The following is a 25,831-nucleotide window of genomic DNA, read 5'->3' as shown; positions in this document are numbered from 1 at the left end:
TAACATTTGAAACATATCAACTACCCTTTTTCCAATATTTATGTAGATCTACTCTGCACTGGCGCAGATCCTTATCTTCAGATACTACTCCACTTCGCATGGTAGGCTTAGCCTATAAGCGGGGATCAAGCTACGCCCTACTTATTGTAAAGAATGGACATAATCTTAGACAAGTTCTCTGCTTGTGTCCTGTGTGACTAAAGCCCAAGTCTGACATATATGTGGCATGTGCACAATATTACTCCTTTTGTTCCTGGCCAACAACTGAACCCAGGGTAGATGGAATGTTCCTTTAACCCCCTAAGGACCAAACTTCTGGAATAAAAGGGAAGCATGACATGTCATGTGTCCTTAAGGGGTAAAATGAGGACTCAGACTTTGGTATACTCTTTTGTTTGCGCATAAGGCTGCCACTGCTGTTCTACTACTCTAGCGCTGTAGATGTTTATTGTATGAGTTTAGTTTAAATGGCTCTGCATATTCAATTCTCTTCTCCAATCGGCATTGTTTCTCAGTGTTAATATTATTCCCTAGTTCCACAAACCAGGGGATTAATGGGCAACATCACCTTAAAGGTAAAAAACTCAACAGAACCAATACAGATTAATTCTGATGTCTATAGCATGTCCCTGGAGGCCTTTCAATGTAGCACTGCTTTTTCAGAGAAAAGGCAGTGTTTACATTGCTGCCAAGTAACACCTCTAGTATCAGTCACTCAGACCGCCACTAGAGGAGCTTCATAGGTCAGTGCAAACTGTGTGCAACACCTACGTTCAGCTTTTCCACGCTCTGCATAGAGACGCTTAATGCTCCACATAGAGATGAACTGATTCAATACAATGCATTATTGTCACTTACCTGCATTGCCCAATAAAATAGGTTTGATAAAAAAAAGTCATGAGAACCAGCAATATACCTGGCAACCCTGTGAGTATTGTACAAGGAACAAGTCAATAAACCTTAATAATACATTATGATGAACTTCAAGATAAAAGGCACAAACTAAAAGAATGAACAAAGAAGACTGATCCATTCTTCAAGTTATTTTTATAAACTCTAAATTAGTGAGGTCACTGCTAAGGATAATTATAAGCATTTAAAAGAAATCCACTAAACAAACTGCACCTATTTACATGAATGCAGATAAAAGATCTTTTTTCAACACAATCATTTTCCATGTTGTAATTACAAAAAAAAAAAGCAAAACATGAGAAAGTTGAATAAGCGCTTGATAACTGGATATAATTTGCTCAGTTAAGAACATGGGGATCTTGCCAAATAAATCTGTGTTCGGCTCGCCATATTGACATGCATCATTATAAGTATATGATTATCCTTCACAGAGAATTATGATGAGTCACATTTTTAGCAACAAAAACATGGCATTTATACAGAAGCCTAACTCCAAAATCCACAGCACGTACAAAACTAGGCAAAGTAGAATATATTATTTATTGTCATTTATTGTCACTGTGCAGTAAAAAAAAAAAAAATCGATTAATACATGTATAATATTAGCAATACAAGAGAATTGTCTACCTAATTGGTCACTCAAAACCCAAAGCTTAATGGATGGTAGTATAGAGTTAAAAGTATTACATTACATTTTGCAGTTTAAATTACATTTCTCGGTTTATTATAATTAGTATTATGTTATTTTCAAGCCTCTAAGAGCTGAGATAAGCAAATCATTTTTTTCCGGTCACACTTTATGTTGTTGGTTTTGAACAAGTGGCTAGACTGGGCATCGGTCTATAAATGTAAAAGATTGTTTAGTATAGTAGATTGCAGCAGTTGTGCATATCACCTATGGGTGTCACAATAGGTGGTGCCACCAAATGTAGTTGAGAACGACAGAGCTAAAATCCAAGAAATGAATGATCCACCATCCGATACAAGAAGGAAGGAATAACTGCAGTGGTGGTGGATGTGGGAATACACAGTGACCATAACATCCAAAAAAGAAGGAAAATGAGAAGGTGGAAACATACCAAAGACTGAAAGTGGAGCTAAAAAATATGTGGAAAGTGAGGGCAGTAGAAATCCCAATTATGATAGGAGCACTCAGAGCTGTGACACCATAACCACAGTAAACCCCACAAACCGCCGCAGCTTGGTTGGGGTCTCGCCGTCCTCCACCCCCCCCCCCTGGACTCAAGACAGGGGTGGACTCTTCCAGTGGGTGGACTTCTCCTAGTCCAGAGAGCGTAGCAGGAACAGCTCTTATATATCTAGTGATTATACCCAGGAGTATTGTGATTATAGCAATCCCCAGAGTGAATATAGCTCTCCAATCCCCAAAACATGAGCCCAGACTTCATGAAGGAATAAATTAATCTCAGTTTAATTGGAGCCACACTTGGCCTTATGTGACAATCCCAATGCAAGGGGTACGCCAACATTGACCTGATGGTAGACAGATTTGCAACTTCACAGCCCAATAACAAAGTTACAAGGCACGACACTCCCACACACAGCACACAATCACTCCCCTCTGCCTGGGAGATAATTGGATTAGTAACTGTACTAATTCTAATCCAATTATCTCCAAGCACAAAAAAAAAATATATATTTTTTTTTTTTGTTTGTTTTTTAAAACACCCCAAAAGTACCCTAAAAACACATTCAATCCCACAAATATGATAGCATGATAGCCTGATCTGGGTGACCAACATATCAAAAAATCACCCAGATCAGTTCAGGGGTTCAGGCATTTCAGAAGTCTTATTTTTGACCGACTTGGCACATGGTCCTATGCCAAAACCAGTTCCAGGGAATCAGGGCTAGCGGTCGGTCTCTCTGTCATTGAGCTGAAGTGGTCTGTGTGCCTATAGTGGTCCTTTAATGCCAATCTGTATGCAGTGATCTATGGCCACCATGATTTGTTTTCTTCAAAGAGAGAGTAGGCAACAGTATTCATTCATATACAGTCAAAGTAATGTTGCTTATGACAACATTAGCTCCGGACAGGTGCTCCACAATGGTCATACAATGAATGCCAACTAGGTAGATCACTGGAACACCCCAACTGACCTTGTAATTTCTAGGCAAAAAAAGTGAGAGCAGCACTTCCTAGAATGCAGAATTGTTCACAAAGTGTTCCACAACTATTCTACTACAAGCAATAGCCTTTTGGGTATTACCCTCTTTATCATTTTTTTCTGCTTGGATTGTCTATTTGTCCTCCTGCAATAGCCACATAAGGCTGAGATGGCAGCAGCATGGAAGTTTTCTCTTGCTATTTTTTAGGTTCTATAAGTTCCTAACCTTTAACTTCACTGTGGCCACTGATCCTGTCATTTGGCTGGGCACAGTTTCCTACTCTCCCTCTTTCTGTACGGGCCTCTCATCTGAATCTATCCGTTTGCATAAGAATTAGAATAAGAACAACCAAAAAATACTTGTAGCATAACAAAATAAATTGAGGCACATTAAAGGAACAGTGTAGGCACCCAGACCACGCCAGCTCATTAAAATGGTCTGGGTGAAAACTCCCATCACCTTTACAAACTGCAATAATAACCTGCTAGGGTTAAGTCCTCCTGCTCGTCTAAATGACACTAGACGTCCTCACGCTATGCATTACCTTTAGATTAATACCATATAATAGTGTAAATAATTTGGAAATATTAGTGCAAAGACATTATAACCAAAGTGACAAAGTGCACTTGTGAAAAACACACTTTTCTTGTGTAATGTGCAAATATTAGCAAAAATTCATTTTTTATTCACTTAGGAGTAACCCACTTTGCTTGTGTCAATGTTCCAATTTGAATCTCGAGTTGAAAATGACAGTGTCTCGTAAACGGTGACACACATGGGAGTGGTTTTGTTTCAGAGCAGAAAACACTGGTCCAGTATGACCTATGCAATGGTGACCTCCTTCCAGTGGAAACGGCTGTCAAGTCAAAGCAAACCTCCAACATTGTAACTCTGTCTTTATTGGTTTGTAAGTTTGTATCACAGTCCCAAACAAGGTCCATGTGGGTGTAAACCCTTGCATGAGGACTTGCATAAAAGGCCAGTGTGGCTACCATTAAACCAGTCTTACTTTACCCTCAACACAGAGTATTGTCTCTTGTTATAGGGAACTGCTATATTATTATTTTATGATTATTATTTTATTATTTATATAGCGCCAACAAATTCTGTAGCACTGTACAATGGGATACAAGCTATACCAGCTATAATCCCTGCTCCTGGGATTACTAAACTGGGTATAATCACTAGCTCTTATAAGAGCTACACAGCCAGACCGGCTATACTCTCTGGAGGAGGAGAGGTCCATCCACTGGAAGCTGGATCCTTCTTTTATGTCTAGGGTGGGTGGAGGGCAGCGAGACCCACCAAGCTGTAGCGGCTAAGGTACTTATAGTGTCCAGTGCGGTGCTTATAGTACTCAAGGTGACTAGGAAGTAGCGATTGCCGGAGGCACCAAGTCGGGGTGCCAAGCTGTCCGTCACAGCAGTGTTTACATGAAAATGCCTGAAGGGAGCGATTATACTCACCAAAACAACTACATTAAGCTGTAGTTGTTCTGGTGACTATAGTGTCCCTTTAAGGGTGGTGGGAGTTGGCACCAAACCACTCCAATGGGCAGAAGTGGTCTGGGTGCCTGGAGTGTCCCTTTAAAATATAATATTATATAACATATATGTTATTCTTTATTTATTATTGAAGGTATTGCATCAACACTTGAAGCACTTTTTCACCAGAAATGTAATTATCAGAAGCCCATGCAGTAATCAACATGGGTCTCTATAATTAGATTAGAGCCAATTAGCAGACGTAGAGGGAAGAGGACTAGGCCAGCAATGGTAAGGACAGTAGGGGGAAGTTGGTTGGATTGAGTGGAGTCCCGCTAAAATGTGCTTGGGATGTTATATGTCTCAGTATGGCATTGCTCCTAACTTTCACTAATCCTCAAATCACTAATGCAAAAAAAAAAAAAAAAAAAAAAAAAAAAGCCTTACCACACACCCTTATACATACCCCTGGACACTAGACTTGATATAAGATCAAATAACTTAAAAGCAGTAGGAGTGCAAAAACAAAGAGAACAAAACATCTGGAAGTCAAATTGGACAAAAAAAATAATGATCATTGTAGGGGACTGTTCTTGAGCAGGGCGCAGGAAGAGAGCAGTCTAGAATTCGTAATTTAACCATTACATTTTTTGTTGGTTTGTATTTGTCAATTTGTTAACATTGGCTTGACCAAAAATATTTGACATAGCTGACACCTGGAATGCAGAGAAGTTTAAATATCTTCCCCGCTACCACACAACATTTGTTCAGTTCCTTGAAACATGCAAACTAGGCGATCAGTCTGAAAATGCTGTGAAAAAGCATTTGTCTTACCTGATTTTTCAGAGTTTTGCATATTTTGATGCACATTTTTGAATTATTTTTGATGTTATCATATCATCAACTGAAACAGAGTTTTTGATAAAATTTCACACAAGTTACCATCAAGAGTGTTTACTCATTAATCCAGCACTTGTGGAGAACTGATATAGGAACTATAAATGATATGGGTCAAACTAAATGATTTAGACATTCTCCAACTCTAAAAAGCTATTTTTTGGCTTGACTATTTTGACTTACAAAATATATAAATTCTACGATAAATTTTCCACAATGGCTATAAATAAAACCAAAGTAGTTGATATATAATTTCTTAAAAAGAGTTATGCACCACCCAAATATCAAGTTTGAAAAAGTAATCCAACATTATCCGGAAACAAAAACTTTGGATCGTTTTCTTACACAAACCGCTGTGCTTCAGCGGACAGCTAAAGCAGTTATAGATTCTTCATCTCCAAAGGAACTGCGATGGTATAAGGCATTCTGTGCAATTTGAACTTACAGTGAATCTAAATATAGGTGTTAAAGGCTGGCTGATGGTAAGCCCTTTTAAAGTAATACTGTGGATCCGACACACACGAGGGACTGATCCTACCTGAACCTGAAATTTGACAGTGGAAATAAATCCACTCCATGTTTGTGAGTGAAATTCCAATTTTTGCAGTATTACCGTACATTTTTAGAAATATACAGTTTTGCACTGTTTTTGTTGTTTTCTTATTTTTTTATTTATAGGTTGGATTGCCTAAAAATTTTAAGCATAGGCAACTATGCAAACATTGCACTGACTTTTTTTGCGCATGAGTGCTTTTAGAATTTTAATGTGTATTGTTGCCAGTACTTATATGGTTGTTGCACTTTATTCACTTATTTGAATTGTGACACTTTGCATTTTTTAGTGAGCACTCACACTTAAAGGGATACTGTAGGCACCTAGACCACTTCAGCTCATTGAGGTGGTCTGGGTGCTGTGTCCCTTTTGCACCTAGTGTCCCTAGTGCTGTGTCCCTTTTGCACCTAGTCTGTAGCTGTCTACCAGACAACCACTGTGGGCACTTCCGGAATCGTAACAGACTTTTGGTCCGTTATCTGATGCTGGACGTTCTCGCACTTTGCATGAGGACCTCCTGCATCCGATTTTTCACCATAGGAAAGCATTGGTTCAATACTTTCCTATGGGGAGGTCTAATTTGTGTGTGCCATTTGATTTCATAATTCCCGGGATTATTAAAAAACAAAACAAAAAAAAAAAAACATTGTGTCAGGTCTTAGCGTGCAGCGGAGACGTTGCTAAAAGACGGCAGAGGCAGAGCTAAATGACGACAGGGTGGGGCTAAAGCGCCCAGGAGACATGCCAGGTGCATGGATGTCGGGAACCAGGGACTTCTTCCTGTGCAGCAGACTCCAGGAGCTGCACTGCCTCCACTCCTCCCTTAATGGACAGAGGTAACTGTGTGTAACTGTAATTGACTTTGTGTGTGTGTGACAAACTGTGTGTGTGACAACCTGCCTCTGTGTGTCTGCGTGTGTGTGAAACTATCTGCCTGTGTCTCACTGTAACTGTGTGTGCATCACTGTCTGCTTGTGTGTGTGTGTGATTTTTCACACATGGCGCCTAAAGCCGGCCCTAGCTGTATCGATCCCAAAGTGCCTGCATGGACATCCCTGGTGATTCCTCCTGTCATGGAGGAAGCAATTTGTGGACCCCCGAGCCTGGCGGCTGTGAGCACATAAGAGGTGACGAGGGAGCTGTAATCCTCCTGCTCTGCTCCCTTGCGCGCCGTCTATTGATGCCGGGAGCCAGAATAGGACATCATAGTCCGTCTCCCTGCATCAGTAGACAGCCCGCGAGGGAACAGAGCAGGAAGATTACAGCTCCTTTGCCGCCTCTGATGTGCTCACCGCCAACAGTCTCACAGCAGCCCCACTGGAACCCAAAGGTAGGGAGGCTGGGTGAACAAATGAAAATAATAATATTAGTAATTTGTGAGTGTGTGTGAGAGAATGTGTGTGTGTCTGTCAGTGAATGTGTAGGTGTCTGTCACATCAGTAAGAGTCTGTGTTTATCATTGCATGTTTGTGTGCCTGTCAGTGTGTGTTTGCCAGTGAGTGTATCTGTGTCTGTGAGTGAATGTGTGGATGTCAAATCAGTGAGAGTCTGTGTCTGTCAGTGAAGGCATTGTGTTTGTCATTGAATGTGACTGTCAGTGTGTATATGCCAGTAGGTGTGTGTCTGTCAGTGAGGTTGACATGGATTCTTCAATCCATAGTGTAAATACGAGCTCAACGGACAGTGCGGCTACATCGAAGGTGTGACACATTACCTAGCTACCATTACCAGTTTGCAGAGGGATTGTCCCTGGCCCATCATATGCCCCCCCTAAATATGAATCCTAGAGGCGCCAATGTGTGTGTCCAAGAAGTCACTGTGCTAATTCTTTAGAAGTCTTTAGAAGGCAGGTGTTCAGAGAAATTGCTTCCTCAAGCGTTTAGCTCCCCTGAGCTAAGCAACCAGGAAGTAACAGGACATAACAGTACCAATTTTTTACTTTCTGTAAAAAAAAAAAAATACAAAAAAAAAATAAACAAGGGCACAAAGTTCACACATCAAGCAATTCTGTAAGCTAAACTGCTTTAGGCGTTTAGCATTTATTTAAAAGGTTACTCCAACCAGAACATACTGGCTTGGGTTAGAGTAACCCTTTATGCGCTGATCCCACGAGAGAGAGAGAGAGAGAGAGAGAGAGAGAGAGAGAGAGAGAGAGAGAGAGAGAGAGAGAGAGAGAGAGAGAGAGAGCTCACCCTGATCTTCCTCCACTGACATTACAGTGAGGGGAGGACATGGGTAGCACAGAGTGGGGGGCAATGTCACCATTGGCGGCCTGTTACCAGCATGCTTGTGAGGGCTGATGACAGATGTCAGATTTGCACACAATTCACATTAGCAAGCCTAGGACTCTTGTTCCATGTTGGCTAATAGAGCTACAATGAGGCTGTCAGAGGTGAAGCGACATCTCAGACAAACTCTGTTTAGTTAATAATAATAATGAAAGACAAGGTGCTATTTTATCATAAACCATTCAAATAGTAGAGGCAAAATTAAAATAAGATAACTCTTTCACAAAAGAAAATACGTTATGTCAATATACCACAAGATCAAAACTATGTTTGATCGATCAAATATTGTATTAAAAAAACATGAACAAAGCAAACACTATTAGGCCGTTAACCTTAAAAGTAATACAGAGTTGGTGTTGTGCCACCAGAAACATCTATTTGAGAAGGTCATACAGGTACAAGAGTATGGCTAATGCACGAGTGTTTATCTTTGTATTAAATATTTAAGTGGGAGATAGATGGATTTGAATTGAGATAATCAAGGTATACAGAATTTAGAGGAAACAAAATGTACAGGATATAAGAAAACTTACAGACTTTCATTAACCCCCTAAGGACCGGATTGTTTTGGCCATGTTGTACGTTAAGGACCAGGGCTGTTTTAACACTTTTGTGGTGTTTGTGTTTAGCTGTAATTTTTCTCTCTCTCTTTTACTGTTCCCATGCAAATTATATATATTTTTTTTTAGGACAAGAAGGGCTTTCTTTACATTCCATTATTGGAATCATGTCATATAATTTCCTTTAAAAAAATAAATAAATCTGGTGAAAAATTGAAAACAAACAAACATGTTTTTTGACTTTTACTTGAAAAATCTTTTACTCATCTACAAAAGCTAATGAAAAAAACAGCTAAATAGATTCAAAATGTTGTCCCGAGTTTCAAAAACACACAGTTTTTACATGCTTTTATTTGGTGCAATTTATGGGGCTATAAGTACAAGTAGGACATTGCTGTTTCAAAATATAAATTTTTAAAAAGTTTATCAATAGTGACATTGTAACACTATTATCCAGGGGCAGACTGAGCATATGGGCAAAATCGGTCATGGACTTCGGGGCCCGCCCACTGTGCAGGAAAGGAACAGCTGGCTGGGGAGTTAAACAATCTCCCCAGCCAGCCTGCAGTCAGTGAGGGGCCCACATAGTACTCCATGGGCCCCTGCTACAAAATGCTTCTCTTCTTTTTCGGCCCCTCTCCCCTTGTTCTGCCACACAGCCCCAGAAGGGCACACAGAGACAGCTAGCGGGGCCTTCCCAAAGACCCATTAGGCTGCCTCTCAGTGTGCATGAAAGATACACACTAGGAGAGCTGTCTGTCTACCCCCAGCAGCCCCTATATCCATCCATATCTACCTTCTACCCACTACAGCCCCTATATCCCTTTACCCTCAGCAGCACTTTTATTACCCTACCCACTACAGCCCCTCTACCTTCTACCCAGTACAGCCTCTCAATCCCTCTACCCCCAGCAGCACAAATATCCCCCTCCCCACTACAGCCCCTATATCCATGTATACAGCCCCTCTACATTCTACCCACAACAGCCCCTATATCCCTTTACCCCCAGCAGTCTCTATATCCCCCTACAGCCCAGTTACCTCCTACCCACTACAGTCCCTCTACCTTCTACCCCAGGCATCCCCTATATCCCCCTACCCACTACAGCCCCTCTACCTTCTACCCCCAGCATCCCCTATATCCCCTTACCCACTACAGCCCCTCTACCTTCTACCCCCTGCCCCCCCTATATCCCCCTACCGACTACAGCCCTTCTACCACAAGCAGCCCCTATATCCCCATACCCACTACAGCCCGTCTACACCCAGAAACCCCTATACCTTCTACCAACTACAGCGCCACTCGCTCCAGTAGCCCCTCTCTTCTACCCACTACAGCCAATATATCCCCTCTACCCCCAGCAGCCCCTCTAACACCTGCAGCTTCTACACCTACTACAACCCATTTACCCCCTATACCCACCACAGTCCCTAACCCCCCTACACCCACCACAGCACGAATACCTCCTGTAGTCCCACTACAGCCCCTATACCCAGTAGAGTCCCTATACTCCCTACAGCTCTTTTTACCCCTGCACACAATACTGCCCCTGTACCCCATGCAGCCCCTGCACTCACTACAGTCCCTATACCCCATGCACCAACTACAGCCCATATATTTGCTACAGTCCGTATACCCCATACACCTCCTATAGCCCCTATACCCACTACAGCCTCCATACAATATGCACCCACTACAGCCCTTATACCCCAGAAAATGACTAGAGCCGCTGCAACCCCTACACCCACCACAGCTCCTATACCTGCTGCACCCACCACACCCCCTATATCCCCTACAGCCCTATACCCGCTGCATCCACTACAACCCCTTACCCATTAAAGCTCCTAGGTCCACTACTGCCCTTTTCCCCTGCACCAACTACTGCCTCTATTGCTGTCTGCATCCACTACAACCGCTATCCCCCAGCAACAACCACAGTCCCTATCCTGCACCTGCAGCTACCACAACCCCTATCCTTCCCCTGTACCCACTATAGCTTCTATTACCCACTGCCCCCACTACAGCCCCTGTTTCACCCTTACCCCCACTACAGACGCTATAACCGCCTGCCCCCACTATAGCCTCTATACCCAACACAGCCTTTGCCCCCACTACAGCCCCTATAACCTGTGCTCCTATGCCCCCAGCACCCACTACAGCCTTCATCCCCCTGCCACCACTGCCACCCCATGTCCCCCGGCCAACAGAGCAGTCACATGGGCGCAATCGGTGTCCAAGTATCTCCCTGCTGGGGGACTGCCTGTGCTGTCAGGCAGTCTTCCCTGCTGATGGAAAATGAAAATATAAATAAAAATATGTTAGTAAAAAAAATTATATATGTATATATACATATATTATATCTACATATAATATGTATAAATATCTTGTATATATAATATCCTACTAAGTGTATTTTTATATTAATATATAAATATATTAATATAAAAATACACTTATAATTAAATTATCAGTTCTCAAAAAACACTCACATCTTCAAAATGCGCTTTATCACCTATATAAAAGGGCCACTATAGGCACTCAGACTACTTAATCTCAAAGAAGTAGACTGAGTGGGTGCAGTGGTCCTGTCCTTTAAGCTCTGCTGTTTTGTAGATACAGCAATGTTTTCTTGCAGGGTTAATACACCTCTAATGGGTACCTTCCAGACAACCACTAGAGGCGTTTCTGCTAGATAGCCAGATTAGCCTTGATTATTCAATCAAATAGATGTTCAGAGAGCATTTGAATGGTGCAGTGTGGCAATTTGACTGTACATGCGTAAGCTTTCCAATGCTTCCTAAGGGGAAACTCTGGGTAGGCTGAGGTCATCAACACTGATTATCTCATTCGAGGAGGTGAGGCCAGTGGCGGATCCAGGGGGGGGGGCGCAACGGGGCAATTGCCGCCCCCCCCGGCTAATGCAGGGCTGGCATTGCCCAAGTCCAAGTGGCAGCCCTGCAATGTGCCTGCGGAGCGGGGAGGGAGATCTCTGATCTCCCTCCCCGGTCCGCAGGCACATTGCTGACAGCCGGCAGGGGAGGGAGTGAGAGAGGACCCGGGAGCTCTTTCCTCCGGGTCCTCCTCTCGCGAGATTTAGAGCGTTGCCGCGGTAACCACGGCAACACTCCAAATCTTGCGAGAGTGAACTGTAGCTGGGCTAGAGTTCACCTCACCACCACCGGACCACCAGGGAATCCCACTGGGACCACCAGGGAATGAAATATGTCCCCCCTCCTCATCAATAAAGTTAAGAAGGGAGGGGGGACATAATTATATTAATTTTAATTACATTTAAAAAAAAAAGCCTCCCTACCCTCCTTACCCCCCATACACACACTACCACACACTGCCCCCATACATACACTACAAACACTGCCCCCCATACACACACTACAAACACTGCCCCCCATACACACACTACAAACACTGGCCCCCATACACACACTACAAACACTGGCCCCCATACACACACTACAAACACTGGCCCCCATACACACACTACAAACACTGGCCCCCATACACACAATACAAACACTGGCCCCCATACACACACTACAAACACTGGCCCCCATACACACACTACACACATTGCCCCACAAACACTGCCCCCATACACACACTACACACACTGCCCCACAAACACTGCCTCCATACACACACTGCCTCCATACACACACTGCCCCCATACACACACTGCCCCCATACACACACTGCCCCCATACACACACTGCCCCCATACACACACTGCCCCACAAACACTGCTCCATACACACACTGCCCCCATACACACACTGCCCCCATACACACACTGCCCCCATACACACACTGCCCCCATACACACACTGCCCCCATACACACACTACACACACTGCCCCACAAACACTGCCCCCATACACACACTACACACACCGCCCCAAACACACACACTGCAACTCTCACACACACACACACTGCCCCCCTCACGCACTCGCACTTCACCCCTCACACACTGCGCCTTTCACACACACTTCACCCCTAACACATACCACTGCTCCTATGCCCAATATCCCAGCAGACCCCAGGTAAGTTGTCAAACTGTTCTTAAACGGTTTCACTACTTACTCTGGTATGGGATCCTGGCACTACTGGCGCCATAACTACTACACTGAGCTGTAGTGGTTATTGTGCCTAGATTATTTATTTAAATAATCTACAAGTGCCCCTCCCGAGATCAAGTTCTGGATCCGCCACTGGGTGAGGCAACATCGAGAGCAATGTGAAACAGGATTTAAGGTAGGCAACATGCTTTTTTTTTTAACCCTTGCAGGGGGAACTGAACATCTAAAAAGTGAGGAGAGCATATAAGCGTTAGGAGCATATGTGTCTACTCATAATGCTATAGTGTTCTTTTAATAACATTTAGCATAGTAATCATAAATGCACAGATGAATTAACAAAAATAATTATTCACTACACTCCTTATGTAGTGACAAATATTAAACTTAAAATTATGGGCAAATATACCAGATTAGGAAACATTCTATAGAAATGCAAATTGTCTGGGGTTATTTTGGAAGGTTTAGAGCCAAACACTTAAATGACCACTCTAGTGCCAGGAAAGCATACTCTTTTCCCTGGCACTAGAGTGCCCTGAGGGTGCCCCCACCCTCAGGGACCCCCTCCCGCCCGGCTCTGGAAAGGGGAAAAGGGGTAAAACTTACCTTTTTCCAGCGCTGGGCGGGGAGCTGTCCTCCTCCTCTCCGCCTCCGTTCCTCCCCGTTTGCTGAATGCGCACGCGCGGCAAGAGCTGCGCGCGCATTCAGCCGGTCACATAGGAAAGCATTTATAATGCTTTCCTATGGACGCTTGCGTGCTCTCACTGTGATTTTCACAGTGAGAATCACGCAAGCGCCTCTAGCGGCTGTCAGTGAGACAGCCGCTAGAGGCTTTGGGGGAAGGCTTAACTAATTGATAAACATAGCAGTTTCTCTGAAACTGCTATGTTTATAAAACAATTAGTTAACCCTAGCTGGACCTGGCACCCAGACCACTTCATTAAGCTGAAGTGGTCTGGGTGCCTAGAGTGGTCCTTTAAGAAGTCATTTTAATATATAAAATATAGCATTTTTAAGAAGTAACTTATTTCAGAATGCAATATATTATAATAGACAAAAAGAGAAAAGAGGTTGCTTATCACTTGTGTGCCTAGTAGAAAGGTTTCTATGAAACTGCAATGTTTTACATAGCAGGGTTAAGGGGACTTTGACACTGCACCCAGAACACTTCAATGATCTGGGTGCCTTTAGTGTTCCTTTAATCCATGCCTTATACAGACAAAATGGCTTATCATTTGGGAATTATTCCGTGCAATATACTTTGCCTTCATGTGGCCACTTTTACCACAAATTTCTGTAAAAATTACATTTTTATATATAGTGATTTAGAAAAAAGTTTGGTTGTTTATTTTAATTATCTAAATAAAACTATAGCATATTGTATTAAACAGATTTAATTTAAGATTTTAGTCTGTTTTACTAGCTGAACTGAAATCCTGACTCCATTTGGGTTTGGAAGTGTAAATCCATGTTTTAATTACCTTTCAGAAAGGGCTTTGTGAGCATTTATGCAAAGGAGTAACAATTTTCCCATAGAGTTAAACAGGAGAATTTCTATTCACTTGTCACATTTAATCTAATCACTATTCATGGAATTAATAATTGGAAGGCAAAGCACTGGAAAAGGAAAAGAGAGCTAATGGTCTGTTCAACTATCAGTTTATTCTTTGTTGGTTTAATTCCCTGCCATACGGATAGTTTTATAATTGCACATTTATTTATTGAACTTTTGTTATTGTACTGTACGGTTTTGTTTTTTTGCTTTCCGCTCTGATTTCCAAATTTGATTATAATATACTGTACAAATTGGCGTGGGATCCCTTGCCCTTTCCAATCTGACACAGGCTTTAACTTTAGAAGTGTGACTCAGAAGGTCTCAGTTTGCATGTATCCTGGGACAGGTCTGACCAGGTGTCTGTATAGCCATATACTAATAAAGCAACAGGAAATCTTGGTGACCAGGTACTTAACTGCCCATCACTCAACATATGTTATTAAATCATAGTGATATGCAGTGTAAAAAAAAAAAAAGTGCATTTCTTCAACTTCCTAAATAGCTAAGATAGCTATAACCATAAGTGGTTGGCACTTCTTGCAGCTGCCTGCTAAATTGCAAACACGTCCAGCAGGTGGAGTGATATGGTAGCACTCTCTTAATTGTAACGAAATATGTGACTGTGTTGATGTATATGTCTGTGTTTATGCTAGTGTTGTCTGTAAGTGACTATTTAGGTTTGTATGCATGCAATTGTGTACAATATATAGATATAGATATAGATATATATATAGAGAGAGAGAGAGAGAGACACACACACACACAAAATAGGGGCATGATCTTTGCATGACCTAGAGCAGTCAAAAACCTAAACATGTCACTCGCTCATAGCCAGGTGTCAACTACAAAGGCTGATCAACACTGATAAGGAATTTCCTTCATAAAAATTACCAGATTACAGAGGTATTGTGAGGTAACAAGGACATAAAAGTGTTGTGTAAATGTGCTTTTTGTTTGTTTGTTTTAAAAGGGATACTCTAGTCCACTAGGTTGCTGAAGTGCTTCACTGGTTAAATGCCCTTGCAGGCGTGTTTTATAGCAGTGCCGATTTCAAGAGGTATTGGCACTTTTATAAATTCCAGTAGAAACACCCCCTACAAAACTTGTTTTGAAGGATAGCTCAAAGCAGAGCAAGTACCTTTCAAACAAATGTATTAGTTTCAATGCTTCTCTAGCAGAAGCATTATTGATATGTCCTAATGATTCCCTATGACAAGCATTTAATTTAACACAAGTCATCAGTAATAATGATTTCACAGAAGGCGCATCTTAGCCGCAGTAAGGTAACTATCCTGGTGCGTAAATTTAATATTTTTTTTAAATACCAACAGTGTAAAAAATTAAAGTCTTAAATGAATACTCCGCATTCACTAGGGTGGGGATGGATGTACAGTCACTTTCAGAGTAATGACAGTTCATGTAAAGGAGAAACGAAAATTCCTCACAACGAGTAAAAGACCTTTGACCCTCTATATTTAATATTAATGACAAACATTTGACACTTACCAATTCTGCCACCCAGTGTCTGCCTGCAGTGTTGCCATCAGTCAACCTGTTGCAAGTGCAGATATCCATTCATATAATGCACGCTATCACAATTGCAGAGGCAGATAGGAGGGGAGAACCCCAGATAGGAGGAGACAGAGTTATGGGTGGGAGAGTAGAAGCCATGAAGTGGGCAATTAATAATGATTAATTGGTCCTTTAAAAGGACACTATAGTCACCAGAAATACTACAGCTTATTGTATTTGTTCTGGTAAGTAGAATCATTTACTTCATACTATTAACTTTCTCTGCCATCACATACAAATTCCTCTGCTACCCGTTGTGCCATTTCCCCATTTTAACATTTAGAATGTAAGCTCATGGGTAGGGCCCTCTACCTGTTGTATCGGTCTGTTCTTATTGTATTGTCTTTTTCCCAATTGTACAGCGCTGTGGAATATTTTGTCGCTTTATGAATACATATACACATATATATACACACATATATACACACACACACACACACATATATATATACATATATATATATATATATATCTTGAGTCTTTTCTCAGTAAACACTGTCTTTTCAGAGCAAATGCAGTATTTACATTATAGCCTAGGGCAAACTCCACTAGCCATTCTCAGATGGCTGCTAGAGGTCCTTCCTGTGACAGTGCTGCACAGTGAGCACTGCCCCTCAGTGTCTACACCCTCTGCATGCAGACACTGAACTTTCCTCATAGAGATGCATTGATTTAATGCATTTCTATGAGGAGATGCTGATTGGCAAGGCTTATGTTTGGCTTGTGCTGGCTCTGCCCCTGATCTGCCTCCTTGACAGTTTCAGCCAATCCTATGGGAAAACATTGTGATTGGTTCACAGAATCACTTCTGATCAAGTCAGCTGTAAGCAAGCAGATCAGGGGCAGATGCAGCAGCTGCAGACTTGAATACAAGTAAGATTTTAGTATATTTAGGTAAGAAAAGTGGGGCCGGGGGGCTAGATGGTGGTTTTAACTATAGGGTCAGGAATACATGTTTATAATATATAACAGCAGAGGAGCAATATAGAGTACAACAAATAGAAAATGGTCTGCAGGGGGGGAATACAATTTATTTACATATAGCTGTTCTCTAAACAATCTGTTAATTGCATAGATCAATTATATTAACAACCCTTCAGTAAATATCATCATACTGTTAGTGCCGGCATATTTACATCCATAAACTGTTCCGGAGTCTAAAATGTTTTACCCTCCAGTGCAGAATACCAGCTATAAATATATTCTGATCTATACATTTGATGTCAGTAAGGCTACCACTCTGAACACATCAAAAGTTATCTACTTCAGACAGCAGGCCTCTCATCCACTTTTCTGTTGATGACATGCCCACTTCAAACACTCTGCAGACATTACTACAGAATAAGTGAAGTATGAACTCCACTATAACAATATTGATTGCAATTTATACGATTTCTACAGCTGTTAAAACCTTTCATGTCCATTATATTTGCTTGTAACGGTTTTAGTTAGTAGGATGCAAACAGAATAAAGAGGAAATGTTCCAGTTATTCATACTAGGGTAGTCTTCGAATATTTAAAAATGAATGTATGTATGTATGTATGTATGTATGTATGTATGTATGTATGTATGTATGTAATCTTGATACTCCCGCACTCAATTTGCCGGTCTTGTACCTGCCTCGGTGCTGCCTCAGCCGTATAATATACACATAAGAAAGGAGTGCACTCCAGAGGACTTCTTTGAAAAAATATATTTCTTTTATTCACATCTGTGTGAAGATACAGTCAAGTCGACGTTTCAGTCCCCGAAGGACTTTTTTCAAGACAGTGAGAAGCGGGAAACGTGAAGATTTAAATATGGTGAAGCTAAGCTCTGATTGGAGAGTAAGATTGCGTGAAAAAAAAGTTAGTGATGTCATAAGTGAAATGTCAAAGTCCAGAGAGCATCATCCCTGAAAGAATTTAACCCCATAGAGTGTAAATCTAATAGAGAAAGTGATAACAGCATAAATAGCCGAGCTGGAGATAATCCACAACCCAAAAAATTAAAAAACAAGGATATGAATAATGAAGGATCGGGACGTCACCCAATATACATGTCTACTAAATGTCTACTGTAGAGTACAGAAAAAATATATATAACACAACTAGAACTGGGGAGATCGGATCCTATGGAGTAATTAGAGTTACAAAGTTTCAAAAGGAGAATAGACAGTATCAAATTCTAATGATCCATAACTTTAAATACAAGTAGCAAAATTACTGAAATAGAGAATACATATTAAAGATATACCGTATTTATCGGCGTATAACACGCACTTTTTTTCCCCTGAAAATAGGGGAAAAATCGTTCGTGCGTGTTATACGCCGATATCCCATAATTACTTACCTGTCCTGAAGCGTGGGCCGGCTTCACAGCTTGCACCGCGGTACAGGAACTTTAATTTCATGTTCCGGTTTCCGGCGGGACTGAAAGGAAGTGTGCACAATAGTTCCTGTACCGCGGTGCAAGCTGTGAAGCCGGCCCACGCTTCAGGACAGGTAAGTAATTATGGGAGGGGAAGTACACTATGGGAGGGGAGGGGGAAGTACACTATGGGAGGGGAGGGGGGGGGGAGTACACGATGGGGGGGGGGGGGAAGTACACTATGGGAGGGGGAGGTACACTATGGGGGGGGAAGTACACTATGGGAGGGGAGGGGGGGAAGTACACGAGGGGAGGGGAGGGGAGGGGAGGGGGGAAGTACACTATGGGAGGGGGGAGGTACACTATGGGGGGGGGGAAGTACACTATGGGAGGGGAGGGGGGAAGTACACGAGGGGAGGGGAGGGGAGGGGGGAAGTACACTATGGGAGGGGAGGGGAGGGGAGGGGAGGGGGGAAGTACACTATGGGAGGGGGGGAGAATGGGAGGGGAGGGGGAGAATACTATGGGAGAGGAGGGGGGGAGAATACTATCGGAGAGGAGGGGGGGAGAATACTATGGGAGGGGAGGGGAGAATACTATGGGAGGGGAGGGGAGGGGAGAATACTATGGGAGGGGAGGGGTGGGGAGAATACTATGGGGGGGGGGGACACTATGGGATGAGGGGGGGAACACTATGGGATGAGGGGGGGGGGAATACTATGGGATGAGGGGGGGGGGAATACTATGGGAGGGGGGAAATTTCCTGGAATTTTTCTAAAAATGAGGTGCGTGTTATACGCCGGTGCGTGTTATACGCCGATAAATACGGTACTTGAAACTAAAAATAAACATAAGATTAAATATGTAATCTATCATTATCTTTTCGGGATAAAGCAATTCAGAGGATTTATCTCGTTCAATCCTCCTGGATAAACTGTTCCCAGTGTAAAGATCCAGAAGGCTTCCCTTTGGAGAAGCAAATTGTCTCTGTCACCACCCCGCAAAGGGATCGGGACATGTTCAATGCCCATAAATTTGAAGGTTGGCAATGTGTGTCCCATTTCAAGGAAGTGTCTCGCTATGGGGGTCGATGCAATACCACTGGAGAGTGCCACTCTAATGGTCGATCTGTGTCCCCTCATTCGTTGTCTTAAGTCATTCGATGTTTTGCCAATGTACATAAGGCCGCAGGGGCATACAATACGATAGACCACATGTGTTGTATGTATGTATGTATGTATGTATGTATATATATTCTATATATACATACATACATATATATTCTATATATACATACACACACGACTAACGTATGAAGTGGGTGTACACAGTTACGTGCATGCAAAGAAATATTAAAAGAAAAGCTGTTTAAATTACCAATTTACAAAATTAACCATATTTAAAGTGAGACTATAGTCACCAGAAGAATTACAGATTAATGTATTTGTTCTGGTGAGTACAATCATTCCCTTTAGGCTTTTATTTTTTTATTTTTATTTTTTATTCTTTATTTTTGAGTGCAGGTAGATTGGTACATACACGCCAGTAATGCCACAACAGCAATTACCAGCCATTCTTGGTTAACAGAGATGGCACTGAGTGAGACTGCACATTTTTATATTAAGTAAGCTTAACTTTGAGTAAAAACGTTATTGAGAGAAAAAAGATAAATGAAGAAATAAAATGATAATACAAACATATAATAACATCAGCCCCACAATTCTAAGGACAATGACATGTCTATGAATCTATAGCCGGGGTGTACACCTTTGGGTTTGCTGGCATAGCCGACTAGCTGAAATTTTGCAATTTAAGAGGGGTATGTCTAGTGTTAAGGAGGTTATTGCAAGTCGTCCTGGCTAGAAATAAGCTGTGTACCTGGCTAAGCAGATGGTTAGTTACAAGTTATTTCTCGCGGTTTTTCCCTTTTTAAACTAAAAAAAAAATACATAAAAAAATGAGCCTAAGTGTTGCTATGTGACAAAGGGGTGTCCTGGTGTGTGTCGGACTAACGATGGGGTCGGAAGCGTAAAGTATAGGCTACAACATATGTGTGACATAATCTAATGTAACCTCATATGGTCAGGAGGTCATTTCTGGCAGAGGGCTCTCCAAGGGGGTCAGTGTCCCGGTTTCAAGTGGTGGCTGCCTTATACGTGTCCACGTTGGGCCTTCGCGGATCAAATGGGACCGTGCCAGCCGGGTCCCAGGTGTGCGTTGTGTCCTGTTTATGAGAGCGTCCTGTGAGAGGCCTAGAGTCTCCAGGATGGCCTGAGCTTCTTCTATGTCTTGGATGGGTATGAGGTGCTGCCTTGTAGGACCGCCAGGACGTGGGGTCCTTTCCATCTGTAGCGAATGTCTCTTTCGCGAAGGAGTGTCGTGAAGGGCTGCAGGGTTTTGCCCCATGCCGGGGACAAGTCCGCATAGAAGGTGAGGACTGAGTATTCAAAGTTATATGGAGCTTTTCCCTTGAGCTCTCCCATTATCTTAGCTTTGTTGTGTTCCGTTTGGAGGCGCACTATCGATCACGTGGGGCCATGGCAGGTGCTTTTGTTGGTTTCAGGAACCGAAACATGCGCTCGATTACCACCGCTTTCGCCTGCTTGGGGGTCAGTATCGTTGCTAGAAGCCTCCTCACAAAGTGTGGTAGTTCCGCATCAGGTACTGTATCTGCAACCCCTCTTATCTTGAGATTGCTGCTGCGCCTAAAGTTTTCCAGCGCAGCAAACCGCCGTTCAGTGGCTAGTTGCTGGTGCTGGAGCGTTGCAATTTTGTTGTGTAGGTGAGTGACTTGTTCCTTTACATTATGTGAGTCGCTTTCCAGGATTCCCATGCGGCCGGTCAGGCCTTGCAGGTCCTTGCGGAATGTTGCCATGTCCGCTTGGAGGTCCTTCCGTAGCCCTGCCAGCAATTCCTGTATGTCGGCCTTAGTGACCGGTGCTGAATCCGGTTTGGAGGTTGTTGGTGCTGATTTAGAGTTCAGTTCCCGCGGTGTAGGCAGGTGGAGGTCTCCCGGCTCCAGAGTTTGGTCGTCTGAGAAGTCTGAGCTCTCTCCCATGTAAGCGGCCATTTTGGGTAGCGAGTCTCCACGTGCCTGCCGCCATAGGTCGCTTATACTCATGCCCTGTTTCGGCTTGTCCGGCCTTTGTTTTTTGGTTTTTCGACCCATATTATCGTCCGGAACCTGGGGGTCCAGGGGGGTCTAATTGCTTGGGATCTGTGTTGCTAAAAGCTTGGTTATTATGCATTTGTGCACGAAGCTCGGCAGGCTTGTGACCATTCAGTTCTATAGCTTGGCTCCGCGCTCCGCCCCCCCCCCCCACCCCCTTTAGGCTTTTTAATGTAAACACTGTCTTTTCAGACTAGAAAAATTCTGTAGTTTAGCTGTGTTTCCAATTCGGCTACTTTGGGCTTGAATTTGAAATTAATTTCTGCTGATAATTTGTTATCTATTACCACCACTGTGTGTTTGCTAAAAACATTATCCAAGTCCAAGCAGTGTATATATGTTGAAATTGTGTTCTCTAATATGAACAATTTGTGTCTCCCAATCCCAGCATTGGGTGTGTGTGTGTCTTCCAATCCCAACACTTAGTGTAGTATGCCTGTGCATGCTTCAACAGACACACACAAACAGGCGCATTCACAGAACACTGCTTGCAAATCCATGATGACTGGTGCAAGCTGCTAGAGGTAAAGATACATCTTGGCAAATAAAGTTCTCTCTCTGTATTAACAGCATTTCAAGAAAAGAACTGCACATACACAGTCCTTGCACCATGATACATCAATAAGCAGTAGTGGTTATGGTGCTTCAACTATGCCTTTTAGGTATGAGGAAAGAACAGCATATCTATACGAAATATGTACCACCTCCTTCCCATCTCTGAAATGGGTTAAATAATCAAAAGTTTAACTCTGTGACCAACAAAGATTTAACAGCCAAAAGAGTCAATTTTAGTATGATAATTTCCCAGAATGCACTGCTCACCCGTGACTGGTGCATCGATGTCCAAGAGGTTTTTTTCCAGGCGAAGAATAGATGCTCCCTCTGTTATTATTCGAAGAGAAACGCTTTCCTCGAGCCTCCCCTCTTTCATAAGATGAGCTTTGAGGACATCTACCCGGGGTTTGCCATCATTGTCAAACACCTCTTTCGCAGTAAGCCGATGGCTTGGAGGAAATGGTACAGCTGAGGAGAACAGAAAAATAAGTTTCATTAATAAAGCCCATAGATTTTTGACATTTTAGGCAAGTAAATAAAATGTTATATTTGTATTTCCCACATATGATAAAAGCTTAATCTGTTTGAAGTAGTCTAGGTCTACACCAGGGGTAGATCCCCATATGTTTTAAAACTACCTGCCCAACACTATTCTTTCCATAATAACAACTATATAATGCTTCATATTTTACACATGTTCTGTAACCCAGAAGCTTAGTGAAATAATATGCATGCTTGCCATTATTAGAAGGTATGAAAGTGGAAAAAGGGGACAGTGGTATTTTGCTGATTATGTCTGCTGTCCCTGGAAGCAGCCACGTAGAACCCCCACCTAAGACAATAAGACTTTTGGGAGGTATGCTAAAACGATGCAACAGAAGGAACAAGGATTAACTCACAACTCAACAAATCGAGCCAAGCAGTGGTCTCCTAAAGGACAATTTAATCTACACAAGCATATCATTTACCATCAGTTATAATTACCCTGCATTCTAGCACAGCTCTTTCTCCCATTATGCCATCCCATGAAATAATTTGTCATTCTGTTATGTGGTCAGGTAGTATGTAAGCATGGACTACGCAAACACAAAGAACTCATGTTTAGGTCATAGGTATATATGTTTATTGAATATATTATCACATATCATGTTTATGCAGTATATGAATAGGTGCAGTCTATGTACTGGATTACCTAATTTGGCCAATTCATTTAAGGATCATACTGCTATTGCTTATTTGGTTACAGGAGAGGGTGGCCAAAAGCTGGCAAGGCTTCATGCCTCAGCCCTGGGCTACAGCAGTCTAGCAGTGATTTATATATGTACATAATGACAATTTAAATTCAGATCCTGTTATACCACAGGATACCTACTGTTCGGTAACATAAAATGCCATTAATTAATTGCATAATTATATTGATGTTAGGCTAACTCATATGAATAGAAATGGAAAATTATTTCCAGCGTGGTTGATAAAAGCCAGTAATTGTACAAGCATCATTACAGTTCAGCTCAGCAAACTAATCTCGCTAAGTCTCCCATGCATTACATGCCCTCATATTATTGGAGATGTATGAGATCATGTCACTTTTGTTTAAAACCCAGCTTTAGGAAGCTGACCTCACTGGTAATTGAACGGTCAATTATATACCTAATCTAAAATATCCTAAAGAATGTTACCATTGGCTGGTCTTATGATTTCAGAAGTAATGAAGGTATACCTCACACACAAAAAAATTTAAATTCCTAATGAGATGAGATCTTTCTTCTAAAATTTTGGAAAACACCATAAAAGAACGCACTCAGACATAACCATTTCCAGCAACTGTGAGAATGTATGGATTTCTAGAAACATATTTCTTTAAAATCACATTTTATTAACACAACTAATCTACATACATACAAATCTACTACCTGCTACTTTTACCATTGTGACAGCCACTAGAGGCATGCTAACCCTGCAATGGAAACATTTTTACTGCAGAACAGCAATGTGTTCACTGGCTGGGGTAAAACAGGGGCAGGCACCAATATCAATAACAAAATCTCACTGAAATGAAGTGGCCTGTGAAAATCTCACTTAAATGAAGTTTCCCTTTAATGTGCGATATAAATAATTCACTAGCAGTTAATTGCATTAAATCAAGATTATTTGAGTAAAGTTTTATAAATTCTGAGCTTCCTAATGGCTACACATGCACCCGAAACACTATTGTTTATAAAAAAAAAAATGTTCAATTGACTGTTTTTTCCCAAGTGCTTAACAGATAAATGCTTCCGTTCTGAGTAAGAATAGTAGTTTTTTTGTTGTCGTTTTAAATTGGCATTTAATTTGAGATCAGTTCTTAAAATAACTATATTTTTAACATCCTTCATTACAATCTTTTGCATCTCTTTAACTCAATAATATGGCTCACATAAAAAAAAATGTTAAGTTTAATTTCTGAAAACAACAAACTGCAGTGAATAAAAACCATATAACACAATTTTGTAAATATTAGTTGAGTTGGCTATTGCACAGATTGGTAATTTTAGCCTAAATTAGTGGTTTTCAATACACTACTGTGGCAAAAGTAACCTCGCCACTTGTACTTGGAGGGGCCTGTTTGTCAGCCTCCTGCCCACAGACTGTGGGCCATGCAGGGAAACGTGTAAAAGACTACCGAACTTGACCGACTGTTAGCACTGATTTCCCTGGAACTGTTTTGGGCATAGGACCATGTGCACGGTTGGTCAAAACTATGATTTCCAGGAAATTCCTGAACCAATCTGGGTGATTTTTTAATATGTTGTTCACCCAAATCTAGGCTATCAGGGGATGCAACTTTTATGCGTTTTTAAAGGTACTTTTTGGGGTTTCATAAAAATTGTATATTTTTCTGTGCTTGGAGATAATTGGGTTAGATTAGTACAATCCCTGATTCAATTATCTCCCAAGCACCGAGGAGAGATTCTATTGTTTGTGTATAGGAGTGCCTCACTGTATGACTGTTTTTATTGGTTTATTCACTTTGTGTCCCTGTGCCCAACAAGGTCCACCTTAGTGTCACCCTTGTTGGGAAACTTGCATGAAAGGCCAGTGTGCCTCCATTCAAATTCTGTTCCTGCTTACCCTCAACATAGAGACTCATCTCATGTGTGGAGGAAACAGCTGTATCTATCCTGGGGATTGCTATATCACTATACTCCCCAGGAATTATAATCACTAGCTCTTATAAGAGCTGTTCCTGCTACGCTCTCTGGGAGTAGGAGAGGTCTGCCCAGGGCCGGACTTGCCCACCGGGATACCGGGAAATTTCCCGGTGGGCCGTCGGCACCTGGGGCCGGGCAGATAGCTGGGTGGGCTAATGGCCGTAGGCAGGGAGAGTGGTAATGGCGGCCGCGGGGGAGAGCTGCCTGTGCTCCCCCGCCCTCGCGCACTACTTAATGAGACCGGGGCCGGAATATGACGTCATATTCCGGCCCCGGTCTCATTAAACTGAGTGCTGGGGAGCAGACAGCTCTCCCCTGCGGCCGCCATTAGCCCACCCAGCAAAACATGGGTTTTGCCAAACTTAGGCAGCATGTGCCCCAAGCCCAAGGTCCCAACAAGATGAGCAAGGTGGAGACCCTGAGATCAGCTGTTCCTAACACTACACTGCTGGGGACAGCCAAGAGGTTAGTACACCTGACTTCCTTTTCCTTCATTGTACATTGGGAATCTTCAGTGATT

General features: G+C 42.3%; 1 protein-coding gene across 5 annotated transcripts in view; it reads right to left on the bottom strand.

The window, feature by feature from the left end:
* Nucleotides 1-25,831, bottom strand: part of PPP3CA (protein phosphatase 3 catalytic subunit alpha) — a 216,276-nt gene that overhangs the window by 89,403 nt on the left and 101,042 nt on the right. For all 5 annotated transcript variants that reach the window (XM_063458570.1, XM_063458571.1, XM_063458573.1 and 2 more), the window contains exon 2: nt 22,388-22,588. In XM_063458570.1, coding sequence (XP_063314640.1) covers nt 22,388-22,588 — 201 coding nt within the window. The remainder of the gene's footprint in view (nt 1-22,387; nt 22,589-25,831) is intronic.

The sequence above is a fragment of the Pelobates fuscus genome, chromosome 6 (genome assembly GCF_036172605.1).
Source record: "Pelobates fuscus isolate aPelFus1 chromosome 6, aPelFus1.pri, whole genome shotgun sequence".
Classification (NCBI taxonomy): domain Eukaryota; kingdom Metazoa; phylum Chordata; class Amphibia; order Anura; family Pelobatidae; genus Pelobates; species Pelobates fuscus.
This window is presented reverse-complemented; position numbering and strand designations above follow the sequence as displayed.